The sequence below is a fragment of the Quercus robur genome, chromosome 6, assembly GCF_932294415.1.
Source record: "Quercus robur chromosome 6, dhQueRobu3.1, whole genome shotgun sequence".
In the NCBI taxonomy this organism is placed as follows: Eukaryota; Viridiplantae; Streptophyta; class Magnoliopsida; order Fagales; family Fagaceae; genus Quercus; species Quercus robur.
In genome coordinates this window covers 19,942,850-19,959,060 of record NC_065539.1, presented here as the reverse complement: position 1 = coordinate 19,959,060, position 16,211 = coordinate 19,942,850, and the positions used below count along the sequence as shown (strand labels likewise).

Genomic DNA, 16,211 nt, shown 5'->3' with positions numbered 1-16,211 from the left:
TTAGGCCCGCATTTCTTCTATAATCCTCATAACAGAAAACAATTAGTTTAATCATAGAGAAGCATAGGATTTCCCAAATATAACTCCAACCAACTCCATTTCAACTATTTTCGTCTATACTTTGTTTTAGTTTTATAGTTGAACTGGCATTTCAAAGACGTTAAAATTCAATTTTTTTATTTTTATTTTTATTTTTTTATTGTTGTAACAATGAAATTAAAAAAAAAAAAAAAAACTGCTTTTTAAAATTAAAAATTAGACCGCACATTTTATTATATAGCTTGGGCGGCTGAGAGAGAAATGCTGGATGCACGCTGTTTGGAAGTTGGGACATTATAAAATGAAGGAAACGTGAAGATTGAGATCTTTTATTATCTTTTTATTTCATTTCTCTTTTTCGGTTGAGCGTCAAACATTTTCGTTGGAAAAAGAAATTCCCTTCGTAGAAGCAACCGCGAAATCTCTTACCAATTCCCGAGAGAGAGAGAGAAAAAAAAAGACGAGCAAGCAATATTATATTAGCTGTTATGAAAATTACAACGAAAAAACGCTCATCAAAGTTCAAAACAAACAAGGACAAACCTTTTCCTGGAAAGTGAAATTTGAAATCTCTCTCTCTCTCTCGCAGTCTTGCTTGATCTTGAATTGGAAATACAGGTACCACACTATTACCTATCACATTTAACATTTCACTTTATACGCTACTTTTTCTGTTTGGTTGCTAAGAAAAATTGATAAAACAAGAGGAATAAAGTGAAAATTTTAGAATCTTACTTTTTTTTTTTTTTTTAACAATTGTTTCCATAATCTAAATTGAGATTGCGATTTCGATTTCGATGCCTTCGAGATTTGATTTTTCCTACAAAATCTCATTATTGTATTGTATGTTATGTGTGATTTGTTTGGTAGTGAAGAAGATTACCGGGACCGAATTTGGGAATTTGGTGGATTTTTCTAGGGCTTGAGAACTTGAATTGTACTGGAATCGAATGGCCGCTGCTGCGGCTTATAGGCGTTGGGGACAATTGGGAACCAATTCGGGGATAAGAGGGTTTGGAGCATCGGATTTGGTGTCTTCTTTGGATAAACCGATATACGATCCCTCAAATATTTGCTTATCGGCTTCAGTTTCGGTTTCGCCAAATAGGCAATTGCATTGTAGACACATTTCTCAGCTTGTGAAATCCAACGGAAAGCGGTTGTTCCTCGTTGACACATTAGCCCTAGTAATTACATTTCACTTGTTCTATTATTTATTTTATTAATCATTGTTTGGATGCTGAGAAAACGCATTGAAGTGAATGAAAATTAATCATTGTTGAATATGAGCACCGTTGTGTACAGTTACGGTTTAGAAACTAATAGGAGATGGGATTGGATGGCAGCTTAGTGCTGCATAATGTTTAATTGTTAGAAAATGACAGGCAGCATTGTGTTTAGGTTAGGAGATTAGAAGGGCAAGGCGTGCCATCAAAGCAAGCCGAGGCTATAACGGCTGCTATAACTGAAGTTCTGAATGACAGCGTGGAAAATGTATCTCAGTCATTTGTTTCAAAGGCAGAAATGCAGAAGGTATTTCTTTTTTATTTTCCTATGTGGGTTGATTCCAAAGCTTGTCTGCATTCATCAATTTAATTAACATCAGATGTTTTTAAATGAAGTATGTAAGAACTACTTTTACATGGTCGTGATTGCAATCTTTCGTTCTCTTGAATTATAACTTTCTAATTGGTGTTTGTTTTTGTTTGTAGATTGAAATGATTCAAGAATCCAATCTGTCCAAGTTTAAATCCGAAGTTCAAAGCTCCCAGGTATTCACTAGTTTTAAATATTAGATGTGGGCTTTATGCACTTTTAGGTTTCAGTATGATAGTTACAGCTTTTTCTTTTTCTTTTTCTTCTCACTTATTTGGACAAAGCTAAATGTGAATTTGGTACTCAGTACTTAGTAGGGTTTGGTGAAGTACTTCTAAGATGAATATGAAATGTATTGATTGTGGACAGCTAGAGATTTTGGATGTTGCTACTTTATGCTAAATTATGTTTAGGATGACCATAAGTTCTTTGCATATAAACACTAATTGCTGTCTGCATTTTGTTCTTGAGATTGTGTGCTTATAAATGCATACCCGTTGAATCCCCAATAGTACTGTCCATCTACATTGTATTTGGGCTTTTGAGGAATGATGATTTCAAGTAAGAATCTGTTCTGTCTCTTGGCTCCTGTCAAGAATGGAACAGTATGATTCCAGAGGTTCTTCTGTCTGATTTCTATGTAGGAGTAGGATAAACATACTACATTTATGTTCAAGATTCATGTAACATTTAATTGCCTCAACAGTGAGGCTTGAGGATTAGAGTTAGGGTGCAGATTAGGTTGAATTCAGTGCCCTTGAAATAGGAATACTTCGATAAAATAATATGAAAAGGCTGTGTACAAGACTCTCACTTCTGTAGGGGTTCTAGGAGAGGAAGTTTTTAGGATTCCTTACCCCCAAATTTTGGAGGTGTTGATTCCTAGACATGAACCTGCAGCACTCATCTGGGCAAAGGACACTTGCCATTGCACCAATGATTTTACTAACCCCCAATTATGGTTCTATAATCTGTGGTGATTTACTTCATTTCATAGGTTTCAGCATGTAAGAAATGCATAAAAGCTCCACTTTTTTTCTATCCAAGATGAATATGATAATAGTCAGAAGCTAAGAGATGTATATGTATGTAAAGTGTCCTCATTGCCCCTCTAAATTCCTTGAGGATAAGCAAAAAATTTTGGATATTCAGTTTCCACTGACTTGAATTTTTTTTTTTTTTGGATACCTAAAAGGATTGCATTTAATACAAGAAGAAAGATTTACTGTTATTGAAGTTCCCTGCATGATTCTGTGGGTAGTTACTTATCAAAAAAACATACAATGCAGGGACACCACTTTTCTTTGTTGCAACATGAGACCGAGAAACTTCGTAATGATATAGAGAAGATGCGCAGTGAATTGAGGTGTGGTTATGTAGTTATTAAACAATTGATTTTGGTCTGCTGCCATGTGAGTATTTTGTTTGTTCTTGATCTTTATCGTGCAAAGACATTAATTGTGGTGCAGGTATGAGATCGACAAAGTCACTGCTGGGCAGCGGTTGGATTTGAATCTTGAAAGGGGGTAAATAAGGAGACATACTTAAATTTATTTTGTTCTGAGCATAAAGAACATTTATTCTCACTTAAATCTATGTTGCTGTCAGTGATAATTTTTTTAATTTTTAATCTATACTGGTGCAGGAGGATACGGGATGAGCTTGCAAACCAGAATGCTGAAACAAATAACCTCACTAATAAACTTGACAGGGTAAGTGATACAAGTATTGAAAAATGGATTGGTCTCGGTTGATTTTCACCATGAGTTTTTTTTTGTTAATACATACATTTCATATAATATCAGGAAATTCATGCTTTAAGGGCCCAGTTGGAAGCAGCAAAATATGATGTGATAAAATACTGCATTGGTACTCTTGTTTCCATCTCTGCCGTTGGCCTTGCTGTACTCCGTATTTTGATGTAAACATGATGTATTGTATTGTGTTGTATTGTATTGCAAATCAATGGTGACATACTCAAAACAAGAAAATAATAGTTCATTCTTTTAAAGCTGCTGTTTGTTTGGAAAGTGGGAAAAGAAATAAAGAATCAAAAAAATTGGGAACTAGAAGTGGGGCTAAAACATGTCCCGATATAAGCTCAGCTGACGCCTTATCGTTAGTTCCATTCTTTTTGTGTTCTTCCATGGAAGTTTTTGCTTGACTAGTTTGTGCCAGAAACAAGAACTTGACTCAGACGAATTCTGATCAATGGAATACTTTTGCGTATTCAAGAAATGCACTAGGCCTAATACGTTTGCTAAAATGGAAATGAGAGTTTCAGAGAATCCTAAATCTGTCAAGGCCCAACTTTGTTTTTATTTCTTTTGCTGAATAACTTTGTTTTTATTTCATGTGATGTAAAGTCGTACAGAGAAATTTTTTTTTGGGGGGGGGGGGGGGTGGTGTTTGATCTTGCATGTTTATTCGCCAATTAACTGCAGTAAGTAGCAGAGTTGTCAGCCTTTAATTTTTTATCTGTATATAATTGTTATAAACTTCTTGTAAGTTTGATTTATCATCTGCTAATTCTATCATTACTATTTTTAGCCTGGCGTGATTGTTACCCGCTAAAGTGAAAAAAGTGTGTGCTTCTTTTTTTAATACCAAAACCGGTATGAAGGAACCTAGGTTCCGTACTGGGTAGAACACCGGATATGTCGTCGAATTTTGGCTCAACGTAGGCTCTGTTGTTGGCTCGACATCTTCACTATCACTAACCTTGAAGCTCATGACCAATACAACTATGCAAGCCCCATCATTGTCCACACCGCTTGGCTCTCCGCTTGCTGCACTGCGTTTGCCATTGACAAGAATCCCTCTCCTTACTGGTTGAGCTGAGCAACATAATCATTGGTACCCTCGAAATACATTCTAATGGATGATAACATTGGGCTTAGTTGGTGGGTTATTCATGTTACATTCTAATGGATGGTAACATTGGGCTTAATTGGTGGGTTATTTACGTATAGTTTGACTTATTAATGGACATGTATGTGGCTAACGTATTCCTTAGGTTAGGATCTTTATGATATAATATATTTTGATTCCTACAAATTTGTGTCCTAGATCAGGTATCTTCTCCCATCCTGGAGGATTCCTTTTGCCCTTAATTTTTAAAAAATTTAGCAATATGCCGCTATTTCGAAACTATATAGGGATATGTTCTTGTTTCGATACTTGATTACATTAAAATCGAGTTTCAATGAAATACTCGATTCGTAGAAAATCGAGTTATGCCTAATAAAACTAAAACTAAAAAAAAAAAAAAAAAAAAAAAAATGAATGGAACTCGATTTTAGGGAAGTCGAGTTCCAAAACGCTGCTATACGGCTTAAAAACGTCACTATAGGGCTTAAAAAAACGCCACTATAGGCCCCTCCTGAAATTGGTATGGGACGATCATACTTATTAAAAAAAAATTGCAGAAAAACACCGCTATAGGGCTTTAAAACGTCACTATAGGGCTTAAAAATGCCACTATAGGGCTCCCTGAATATGGGGCAATCACACTTAAAAAAAATTTGCCGGAAAACGCCGCTATAGGGATTTAAAACGCCATTATCGGGCTTAAAAATGCCACTATAGGGCTCCCTAAATATGGGGTGATCACACTTATAAATTTTTTTTTTGCATGGAACTCGATTTCAGTAAGCTCGAGTTCTATGCAATTTTTTTTTTTTTTTTAAACTTTAATCGGGCATAACTCGATTTTCTACAAATCGAGTATTTAATTGAACTCGATTTTAGGGTAATCGAGTATCGAAACAGGGGCATGCCTCTATATAGTTTGCAAATAGGGGCATATTGCCAATTTAAAAAAAAATTAAGGGTAAAATGCTAGAATCTCCTCCATTACTGTTTTTAGTTGAAGGACATACAAGAAATATTATGATTTATTTACAAAATACTAATTATGAATCAATGTCACTTGTATAATCAATTTATCATTTCTACAAGCACGCCAAAGAAAATTTCTCACTTTGTTCGGAATCTTTGCTGACTAGATTTGCTTTCAAAAAAACACCATGAGGACTTGGATTACTAATGTTCTGATTAGGAGAAAATTTTTCTTTTGCAAGAAAATTATAACCAGACTTAACAGAGTAAACACCCGAAGATACAAAGGGTCAGATCAGCGTATCTTCAATAGAGGTTTAGCTAAGGGGTAAGCTCAACACCAACTCAACTTCTTAGGTAGAAAAGGGGCCATAAACTAGATCACAGTCCTGAAACAAAAGTTGAGTAAATGGTATTGGCTTAATTACCAATCCTTAAGATGCATTAGGAAATATATATATATATATATATATGTGTGTGTGTGTGCGCGCATGCGCGTGCGCGCACAACACAGGCAGTGTTTGGTTACAACAGAAATTCCTAGATAGAGGCAGAGGAGCTAAGGATAAAATACAACAAAACAGATTATGTGATAACTATAGGAACATTTGAATTTTGAGTAGCATCGTGATCTTTATTTGAATTTTGAGCAGCAACATGATCTTTAGAAAGTGGTTTGGCATTATCTTTAGCCATATCTGAATTCATGTCAGCATTTGAATTTTGAGCAGAAACGTGATCTTTAGAAAGTGGCTTGGCATTATCTTTAGCCATATCTGAATCCATATCAGTTATCCTAACAGCCCCCTGTAAGCTAATGGGAGGAGGAATCACCATGAGCTTGGAAGTGAGAAGTGCAAAACGAGTAAAGGATAGTGCCTTTGTGAAAATGTCTGCAACCTTATCAATAGTGGAAATAAACTTGACTGAAATATCACGATTAAGCACTTTTTCTAGAACAAAATGATAATCAACCTCAATGTGTTTTGTTCGAGCATGGAATACAGGGTTAGATGCCAAAGCAAGTGCGCTAACATTATCACACCATAAGATAGGAATTGAAGGAAGTGGGACTTGAAGTTCCTTGAACAACATGCGCAGCCAAAATAACGTTGCAGTAGTAAGAGCAAGAGACCGATACTCAGACTCAGCGCTTGAGCGGGAAATAACTGCTTGCTTCTTTGCACTCCAAGAGACCAAACTCTTGCCAAGAAAAATTGCAAATCCAGAAGTAGAGTGTCTATCATCGGGATCGCCTGCCCAGTCAAAATCATAAAAGGCAGACAATTGTAGATCACCCTTACTGTAGAGTAAACCATAGTCAGCAATGCCTTTTAAATACTGAAGAACTCATTTGGCATAGGTCCAATGTATGGATGTAGGTGAATGCAAGTGTTGACAAAGTTGATTGATTGTAAAGGAAATCTTAGGCCTTGTAACTGTACAACACTGTAAAGAGCCAACCAAATGACGATATTCTGTAGGATCAAGTAGACTTTCACCATCATATCGTGAGAGTTTGGAACTAGAGGGACAAGGAGATTTAGCTGCTTTGGCCCCAATAATATGAACTCGAGTGAGCAAATCAGCAATATATTTAGCTTGACAAAGATGTAAATCATGCTCAGTTCTTGTGGCTTGAATACCAAGAAAAAAACTGAGAGGACCAAGATCCTTAAGGGGAAATTCAAGCTGCAACCTAGAAATTAGAGAGTTGATGAATTCAAGATGAGTCATTGTAACAATTATGTCATCAACATAAATAAGCATAAAAATTTGATGTCACCATAGTGATATATAAACAGGGAAGTGTCCATAAGAGAAGTAATGAAGCCAAGATCCAAATGACAGGATGAGAACCGATTGTACCAAGCTCTAGCAGCTTGTTTTTATCTATAAATAGCTTTATGTAATCGACATACATAGTCAAGATGTCTTGTATCAACAAAGCCTTGAGGTTGTTCCATAAACACTTGTTCAATTAATGAACCATGGAGAAAAGCATTGGAAACATCCAACTGTTTGATAGGCCTATTAGGACATATGTGTTTCACTTGTTTGGAACATATGTCAATATTTTATGTAATTGACTAATTCTTTGATAAAACGCACTTTACTTGTAATTGGGTAGATTTAGGATGTGCTTAAATACTTCAAGAAACCATGTTTTAAGATCAAGTGTTGAAGCCTTCAAGTCTGTCCAAGAAAACAAGCTGAAAGTGCAGAGTTACTAAAGCTCGACAGCTAGCATGTGTCGAGGTTTAAGGAAGCTGTTCAGCCCGTGTGCTTGACACCTGCTCGACACCTCCTATTTGTCAAGGTTTAAGAATTTTAGAATTCTGATATGATTTTCTTGAGATCCGTGAATGTGTCTTTGGGCCTTCTTTTCTTCTAACCCTAGACATATAAAAGGATTGTTTTAAGGGCCATCAAACAGTTCGCAAGTTGCACAAGCATTGAGCAAACTCTGTTTAAGCAAATTGTGACCGGAGACGAAGTTCTTGCCCTAGTTCATCTCTTTCTCTTGAAGAAGTTGCTGTGTATGTGCACCGTAGGGTTTTGTGACCAAACATCTTCTTGATCTTCATCGTGTGGATGAACTGAAGAATTTTGTAGCCAACAACCTTCTTAGTTGGTGATTGAAGTCGCGTACTGGGATCTGCGCAATTGGTTAGTCACGTACTTGGGAGTCGTGCATCAAAAGGGGGAACTGTCACTATAGAACAAGTCCAATTAGGTATTGGGGTAAAGGTTCAACTGTAGGTTGGTAAGTTACCTGAGATTCCTTTACTTGTAACCGCTTGTTGTGATAACAGTGGAGTTTCGGGAGTGGTGACCTGAAAATCATCTGGTGGGGTTTTTGCTGTTAGGTTTTCCCCATTCGTAAACAAATCATCGTGTTATTTATTTTCCACTGCATAATTAGTTTATTGGTGATTTGTTTGTGCTACCACACGTTTGCATGTTAATTAACTTAATTAATTCACTTGGCTAAATTAATTGGTTAATTCATCACAGGGGGTCTATTCGTTTTTGGCCTATCAAGTGGTATCAGAGCAGGCACACTCTGATTAAGGTTAATCTTTGCTGTGTTTGATTCGTTGACCCCTGTTTGTCATGGATAAAGGACAGTCATTAATTATACCTCCTTTATTTGATGGCACTAACTATGCATATTGGAAAGTACGCATGAGAGCTTTCTTGCAATCTTTAGATGAGAAGGTGTGGCTAGCTGTCAAGATTGGTTGGACTAAGCTAAAGGAAGCGCCGGCCGATTGGGATGAAGCCAAGATCAAGGTGACAAACTTCAACAGCAGGGCATTGAATGCTTTATTTAATGCGGTCACCAATGAGGAGTTCAAGAAGATATCCTCTATTGAAACTGCTAAGGAAGCATGGACCATCCTCCAAACAACCTATGAGGGTACAAAGGCTGTCAAGGATTCAAAATTTCAGAGGCTCACTACAAGCTTTGAAGAGATAAAGATGGAGGAGGATGAGTCATTTGATGAGTTCTATGCCAAGCTAAAGGACATAGTAAACTCAGCCTTCAATCTTGGGGAAACCATTCTTGAACCCAAGATTGTAAGGAAGGTGCTCAAATCTCTACCCGAGAGATTCCATGCCAAGATCATGGCAATAGAGGAATCAAAGGATATTGACAAGATTCCTTTGACTGAGCTGGTTGGAAACTTGCAAACCTACGAGCTAGGGTTAACAAGAATAGGCAAGTCAAGTAAAGGCAAGAGCATGACTTTAAAGGCCAAGAGTAGTGACACAGATGAGTCTTCTGACGATGAATATTCCAAGATGAAGTCCTATATCACCAGGTAGTTCAAGAAGTTTATGAAGAATGCCAATGGAAAGGGCTTCAACAAGGACCGTAAGCAATCTAGTTCTTCTCAGTTTAAGAGTCAAGACAAAGGGAAGAAGGATGCTAGGGATGACGGTCAGTACACTGTTCCCGCAGGACCTAAGTGCTTTGGGTGTCAAGGCTTCAGTCACATGAAACATGAGTGTTCTACATATCTCAAGAGCATTGGGAAGAGCAAGGCACTTGCTGCTACTTTGAGCGACACTAAGCTTGAGGATGATTCCGACAATGAGGATGACGGAATCTTGAATGCCTTCACTACCACTATTAATCCTACTGATGGGATTGTTGAAGATGTGGTTAAAGAAGAGGAATTGGTGGAATCCAAGTTTGAGAAGATGGATGATTAAGATGACATCCATACAGCCTATGAGAAACTGTACAAGCTTTCTGAGAAGCATGAGAAACTGTATAGGTTAACCACTAAGAAGCTCAGTGATGTGGAACTTGACCGTGCGGAGCTTTCCACAAAGTTTGATGAGGCTAATCAGACTATTGGAGCACTGAGGTTCGAGAACAATTTCTTGGCTAAGAAGACCAAGAAGCTTGAAGCGGAGTTGTTTCAAGTCAGAGTTCAATTGGAGAGGACTTCAAGTGCAAAGCTTGATGAGATGCTCAGTCTTCAGAAATCTGCTTTTGACCGAACAGGTTTAGAGTATGGTTTCTCTTCCTCTAATACTGCTTCTACTAGTACTACTGTTTTTGTTCCTCCTAGCAATAATATTGAAATTGAGAACAATGATGTTAAAATTGATTTAGCTAGTGAGAACTTAGACAAAGGTAAATCTATCTTAGGAGTACCCCTTAAGCAAGATAAGAAGGAAGCTAAGAACTCTAGGGCTAAGAAGGCTAACTCTCAATAGCTTAAACAAAAGAAGCAGTATCTTTGTCGTCATTGTGGAGTTGCCGGTCATACTCGACCAAATTGCTATAAGTGGCTAGCCACTCAATAGAGCAACGACATGATAGCATCTGGGAACCAGAATCAGTTTCAATCCTCTCTTGCCCCTCTTGGAGATATTCTCAAAGCCCTAATGTTCCTTTCAAACTTGAACAATTTTAATTCTTTCCCCTCACCGCCGGTTCAAGGGTTTGCTAGAGGGAAAGGTTCTTCCAAGGTGTGGAAGGAAAAGGGCTCCAAGTGATTCTATCACTTTTCTCTCTCTCCCTTCTTGTTTTTGTGTGTGCATTACTTATGTGTTTTGCTTTCAAGTTTTGAGTTAGTCTAATTTTTTTGCTTTGCTTTGTTTAATATGTTTTTGTTTGGTTATTTTTTCAGTTTTGCTTTGTTTTGTTTTTCATATAAAAAAAAATTGAAAAATCAGAAAAATACAAAAACAGTGTGTGTTATGTGTACATTGGTACTTATGTACCTTGGATGGCCATTGAAACAAAGTTTTTTAAATTTTGTATCTTTTGTAATTTAGATGAGCATCTCTATGCACAACTAACCAAGTAAGTTTTGTGGCTCTTGTTTGTGATGAGTAAGATTAAGTTTTCTCTTGTACTTAACACTCATATCACTCTTTTTGACGGGTAGGACTAAAAAATCTTAAGAGAAAGGTATAAATAACCATCTCACCACTGTTGCCCGCCAATCATAATATGACACCTATATGCTTCGGCATAGTAAAAGTGCAGTGTCAATGACATTTGTGTGCTTTGGCATAACAAAATTAGAATGTTAAGTGCTTACAATCATTGGGTATTTCTTTTCTTTCTCTTATATGCCTATGCATGATTTGCTTCAAAGAAAAATATGTAAAGAAAAATAAAAAGCAAAAAGATAAAAAATGCTTTAAATAGGATTGCAAGCATGTATTCTAAGAGATGTGGGAGTTATAGGATGTACCTCGAAGGTGATAGTCCCCATCAAACAGTTATAATTGTGTGTGAGTTAAATTGATTTTCTCATATCTCAAATTGTCATAACATGTATACACTTATGCAATCTTGCGATGTTTTTCACATACAACATGCAATATTCTTTGTTACTTTTGATACATGTATAGGTACAATGTGATTTGGCCATCACAAGGTTTTACATGTGTTAATGTATGCTCATTAAACTGTCTTGACTTGTTTTTGAAATATAAAATTGGTTAGACTTGTTTAGTGTGTGTGTGTGTGTTTTTTGAATCCATGTGCTTAAAATTGTTGTTGAGAGATGATTTTGAGAGGTTTATATGGTGTTTGGATTATTGGTTGAGTTGTATGTTGGATTGCATTCATGTTTGTGTTTTTCACTTTTCGAAAAACTGCTTTTAAAAGCTAGCTCGACACCTCCTCGATACCTTGCTATCTGTCAAGCTTCTTAAGCTTTTTCCTATCGCAATCTCGTCAGCTTCTCGACACCTGGTGGATCGATCGAGAAAGTTACTGCCTCCTCGATGGCTTCTTAACAACTGGTGGATCGATCGAGCTTCTGTTCTTGTATTTGATGGTTGTTCCTCGACACCTCCTCGATACCTGTATTTGTCGAAGACCAATTTCTCGACACCTTCCTCGATAGATGGCTCGACGCCTCTCGACACCTCATTTGTCAAGATTTACTGAGGGTCTATTTATACTTCTTCGTGCGATTCGACCTTCATTTCGTTTGATCTCTCTCTTGATAGCTCTCTCTTTTCTCTTCCAAACAACCTCATCTCACTCCAATCTTGATCCTCAAGGTTTCTTCAAGCTTTTTCAAGATTTTCTTCACTTGGTAAGCTTCTTATCTCTCATTCTTCATGCATTTCATGTTTTGAAACCTAGGTTTTGGAGTCTTTGAAAAATTTTGGGGTTTTTCAAAATTGATGAGTTATTATTGAAATTTTGGGATGGATTTTCACTTAAATGAGTTTAAAATCTCATGCATTGCATCACATTAGCATTATAATAGTATTGTCATGCATTTAGATGTGTGCAAACTATTTGTGTGCTAATAGGCTTGGATTGGACTGAGCCCATGATGCAATTTCTTTTGCATGTCACATGTTCATGCATTTCCCATACATACATACTCTCTTTTTAATATACTTATTATATTTGAATTGCTTGAGACTTTTCTGATTGTCTTTCTTTCTCTCCCTCTCTTTCTGTTTACGTTAGTTGTGTCTATGGCACCTAAGCATAAATCTACTCCGGCTCGGAACCCTCTTCGTTCCGGAGCTTCTTCATCTTCTGATTCTGCTCCTCTCTCTCTTCGGTTCCGTGATGATGATGCCCACAAGGCATTCTTGGAGAAATTTTCTAGACGAGGTGTTCATTTGGAACGCCAAGTTATTCTGGCAGACTTCATCGACACAGACCTTCCCATTGTCATTTTGTTGACACCCTATTTTGCAACCTGTATTTAACCTCACATGGAGGGTAAAAGGGTAATTTCACATTGGAAATATGCATCTTGATTCTGGTCATTAGATCCTTAATCTCATTTCACCAAAGTGATCTTGATGTTGTAACAATTAAATCGATTGGTCATGAGCCCTAATCGGACCATTAGATTGAAAGTTATCATCACAAATTGAGTCCGACTATATGTGATTATGAACAATTAATTTCAATTGGTTATAAGTGTAATTAATTTGAGATCGATGATGTGTCATAATTTGATTGGTTAGGACTACATTTTATGGTAGGGTTGCATACACCTAATTAACTAGATAGTTAAACATTAATTATTCAATATGTAATTTGTGTAATTATTTTTTAATTAGAGTAAATTTGGAACCAATTAAGTCTGAAATGGGAGTTATTGGAGCCATTTAATGTTAATTGGGAGCTAATTTGGGACCTATTGGTGTTAATTGTGCTGAAACCATTTTCTAACAAATGACCTCTGCTCACCATTTCATCGATATCTCTCAGAATATTTTGAATCTGTGAATGAGGTTAATTTTCCCAGAAACTAGACATCCGGGGCTTCAATTTGAGCACAAGAATGAGACAATTTCGATCAGAATTAAGACAGATATAATTTTTCAAAGTTGGCTCTATAGGCTGTTACAGTAGCTACGGGAAAACCGAATTTTGGCTTGCTCCTCACTCCCACCAATCTTTCCATTTAATGCACCAGATTTCCCCCAAGGCTAAAATGAGGTCTAAGTTCATGATTATTTGTCAACCCTTATTAAATGACATTCCATTCATATTTCCTCCACCACTACTATATAAACCCCCCATCTCCTTCATTCCAAGACATAAAAAAAAAAAATCCCCCTCTCTTCTCTTTTCTTGAGTTCTAGTGAAGTTGAGTAGTTTTGTCATATCTTGGTCTTCCTGAAACTCAAGGTATTGAGTGAGACTCACTCTCCCTCTCCCTCTCCTAGCTCTTCATTTCCTCCACCCCTAGGACCTCCATCAAGAATCCTCTCCTCCATTATATGGATCTTGCATGAAGATATAATCCCCTTCCCTAACTGTTTGTTTATATTGCCATGATGAGAATTTAAGATTAAAGCATGATAATTCCCTTAAATATGTTTGAATGTTCTTAATTGTTCTTATGTGTTCTTCACATGTTCTTAGTTGTTCATCACATGTTCATGCATATCACTAGATTTAATCTTAAATCCACATCAAAAATATGAAAAACATGTTTGTTTAGTAATTCTTTCAAATTCTTGAATCTAGGTTATCACTATCCATACACATTCATTAGAGTTTATTTTTCAATCCAAATGCCATGCTTAATAAATTGAATTAGGGTTTATCACATGCACACACATTAAATTCAACATACAAATTGATTGACATATTGGATGATGTGATATGAATGTTGGCCACCATAGTCTAGAAGACTAGTTTCACCGGGTAAGGCGGGTGCCTAACACCTTCCTACCTTGTAACATAGCCTCCGAGCTTAGATCAAGGGTTAGTAGATCAAATGCTTATCCATGTAATTTTTTATTTTTAGATTGTAACTAGGAAACAAAGTCATGTACTTTATCTTAAATTGTATCTAGGACCAAAGCCATGTAATTTTCCTATGATCAATGTAAATTCAATTTCAAATTAATAAAATGAGGAATTTTTCATTCATGGTTTTCTTATTTTTCCAATAATTAAATAAGTGGAGACTCCATTGTAAAACCCTTAATCTAAAGGGAAAATATAACTAGTCGAATCTCCATTTTGAGAGGCAATAACACGACTCTACCCATTCACGTGGGTTTGGCCCAACATCCTATAAAAACGGGCCGGGGGCACAGTCTCTCACACATTTATAGTCGGGAATGAGAGTCACTGTGTGACGTCCCGGTCACTTGTCCTCTCGTGCTTATCTAGGAGTTTTACTCCAACATGCACGGGATTGATTGTTCAGTACCTCTTTTCTTCACTCGCGTTCGAGGTACGCGCATTCCTGTTACACCACAACTTGTTGCGGATGTGCTTCGGGTTCCTAGAATAGAGTTTCCTGACTATCCTAGTTGTGAGCGTCTGCGGACTGTGTCCAAAGATGAGCTCATGGCTGCTTTTTGCTAGCGCCCTTCTGATTGGGGTGATCGTCAGTTTACACCATGCAGGCCTTTTGCTAAAGGTTCTAGATTCATAAACATGGTGATGGCTTTTGTACTCCATCCACTCTCTCACTACAACTCCATCACAAAGCCTCATGCTTGGTTTTTGTTGTCTCTTCTTGAGCATCTTACTATAGACTTCCCTTCTCATTTCATTTTTTCTATTATAGATGTTTATTTAGATTCGGCGTCCCGTGATAAACTCATCATTCTTTCTGCTATCATGAGGATCTTACGCCATTTTTTTGTTCCTTTTCCCTCTTCCGATTATTTTTCTGTCATGTGTGCCATAGACTACGCTACCGTTAAACGTAGCGAGGCGCATTTTCGGTCGAGGCAGTTGGATTCAGCAGCTCCTCCCTACCGTTCAGCTCCATCCCATTTTGCTCCATCCACATCCGCTCCCTCCTCTTCTTCAGGCGATGTGACTCTAGGAGACATCATGGCGCAGTTTCAACACATGGATGCTCGTCTAGATACACTATCTACAGAGATGTATCAGATAAACGTTTGTGTTGGCCGTATTGCTCAACGGTAGGCGACCATGGGTAGATTTGCTCTCGAGGCTACTCTTTCACCACCTTCTGTTGATTCTAATTCTGATGATAATGATGGTGATGACGATGATGCTTCTGAGGATGATGATGATGGAGATGCTAGCTCTACCGATGAGATGTCTACTTGACACTCTTACCTTTTGTCACTCGTGACAAAAAGGGGGAGTAGTTTTGGATATGAGAGTAGTCATTCTTAAGGGGAGAGTTAGTAAAGGACCATTTTGTTAGGGGGAGTGTTGATATGTTTTGAGGGATGTAGTGAGGCTATTATGTATCTTCTCTTTTCTTTCTTTTATAGATACATTATTCTTGTACTTTAGGTCTTGTGACCATTTTTACACATACATTGTACTTATTCTCTTTATATGTGGATGTATGTTTCTTTCACCTACCCTTACATGTGTTGTTTTTTTTCTCTCTTTATACACATGTTTCTTATACTTGTATGCAATCTATTATTTCTGTTTCACACAAAGATACCTTGATGAGTTTGTTTGAAGTGTTTCAGAAATATAGGTTGTCAAAGTCTACTTGCCATAAACTCTCTTCTTGCAAAGTTTTCAAGAGTTTGTGTTAGGATAGATTTTATTGTATTCAACAAGTGAATATGAGTTGAGTGATTTATGACTTCTCTCATATGCTCATTTGTTTGTTGTAGTTTTGTCACGGATTGCCAAAGGGGGAGATTGTTAGGACATATATGTTTCACTTGTTAGGAATATATGTCAATATTTTATGTAATTGGCTAATCTTTTGACAAAACGCACTTTACTTGTAATTGAGTAGATTTAGGATGTGTTT

General features: G+C 37.0%; 1 protein-coding gene across 2 annotated transcripts; it reads left to right on the top strand.

Moving 5' to 3' along the window:
* The first annotated feature begins 314 nt into the window (after window positions 1–314).
* LOC126733159 (protein FMP32, mitochondrial) lies at window positions 315–3,707 on the top strand. Of its 2 annotated transcripts, none has more exons than XM_050436349.1 (8): window positions 315–657; window positions 915–1,226; window positions 1,441–1,572; window positions 1,752–1,811; window positions 2,925–3,001; window positions 3,105–3,161; window positions 3,281–3,347; window positions 3,441–3,707. In XM_050436349.1, the coding sequence occupies exons 2-8, from the start codon at window positions 990–992 to the stop codon at window positions 3,558–3,560; spliced, it is 750 nt and encodes a 249-aa protein (XP_050292306.1). In that variant the 5' UTR covers window positions 315–657; window positions 915–989; the 3' UTR covers window positions 3,561–3,707. The 2 variants fall into 2 exon arrangements, with proteins under 2 accessions (XP_050292306.1, XP_050292305.1); XM_050436348.1 differs by having other exon boundaries at window positions 316–657; window positions 910–1,226.
* Window positions 3,708–16,211: the final 12,504 nt, after the last annotated feature.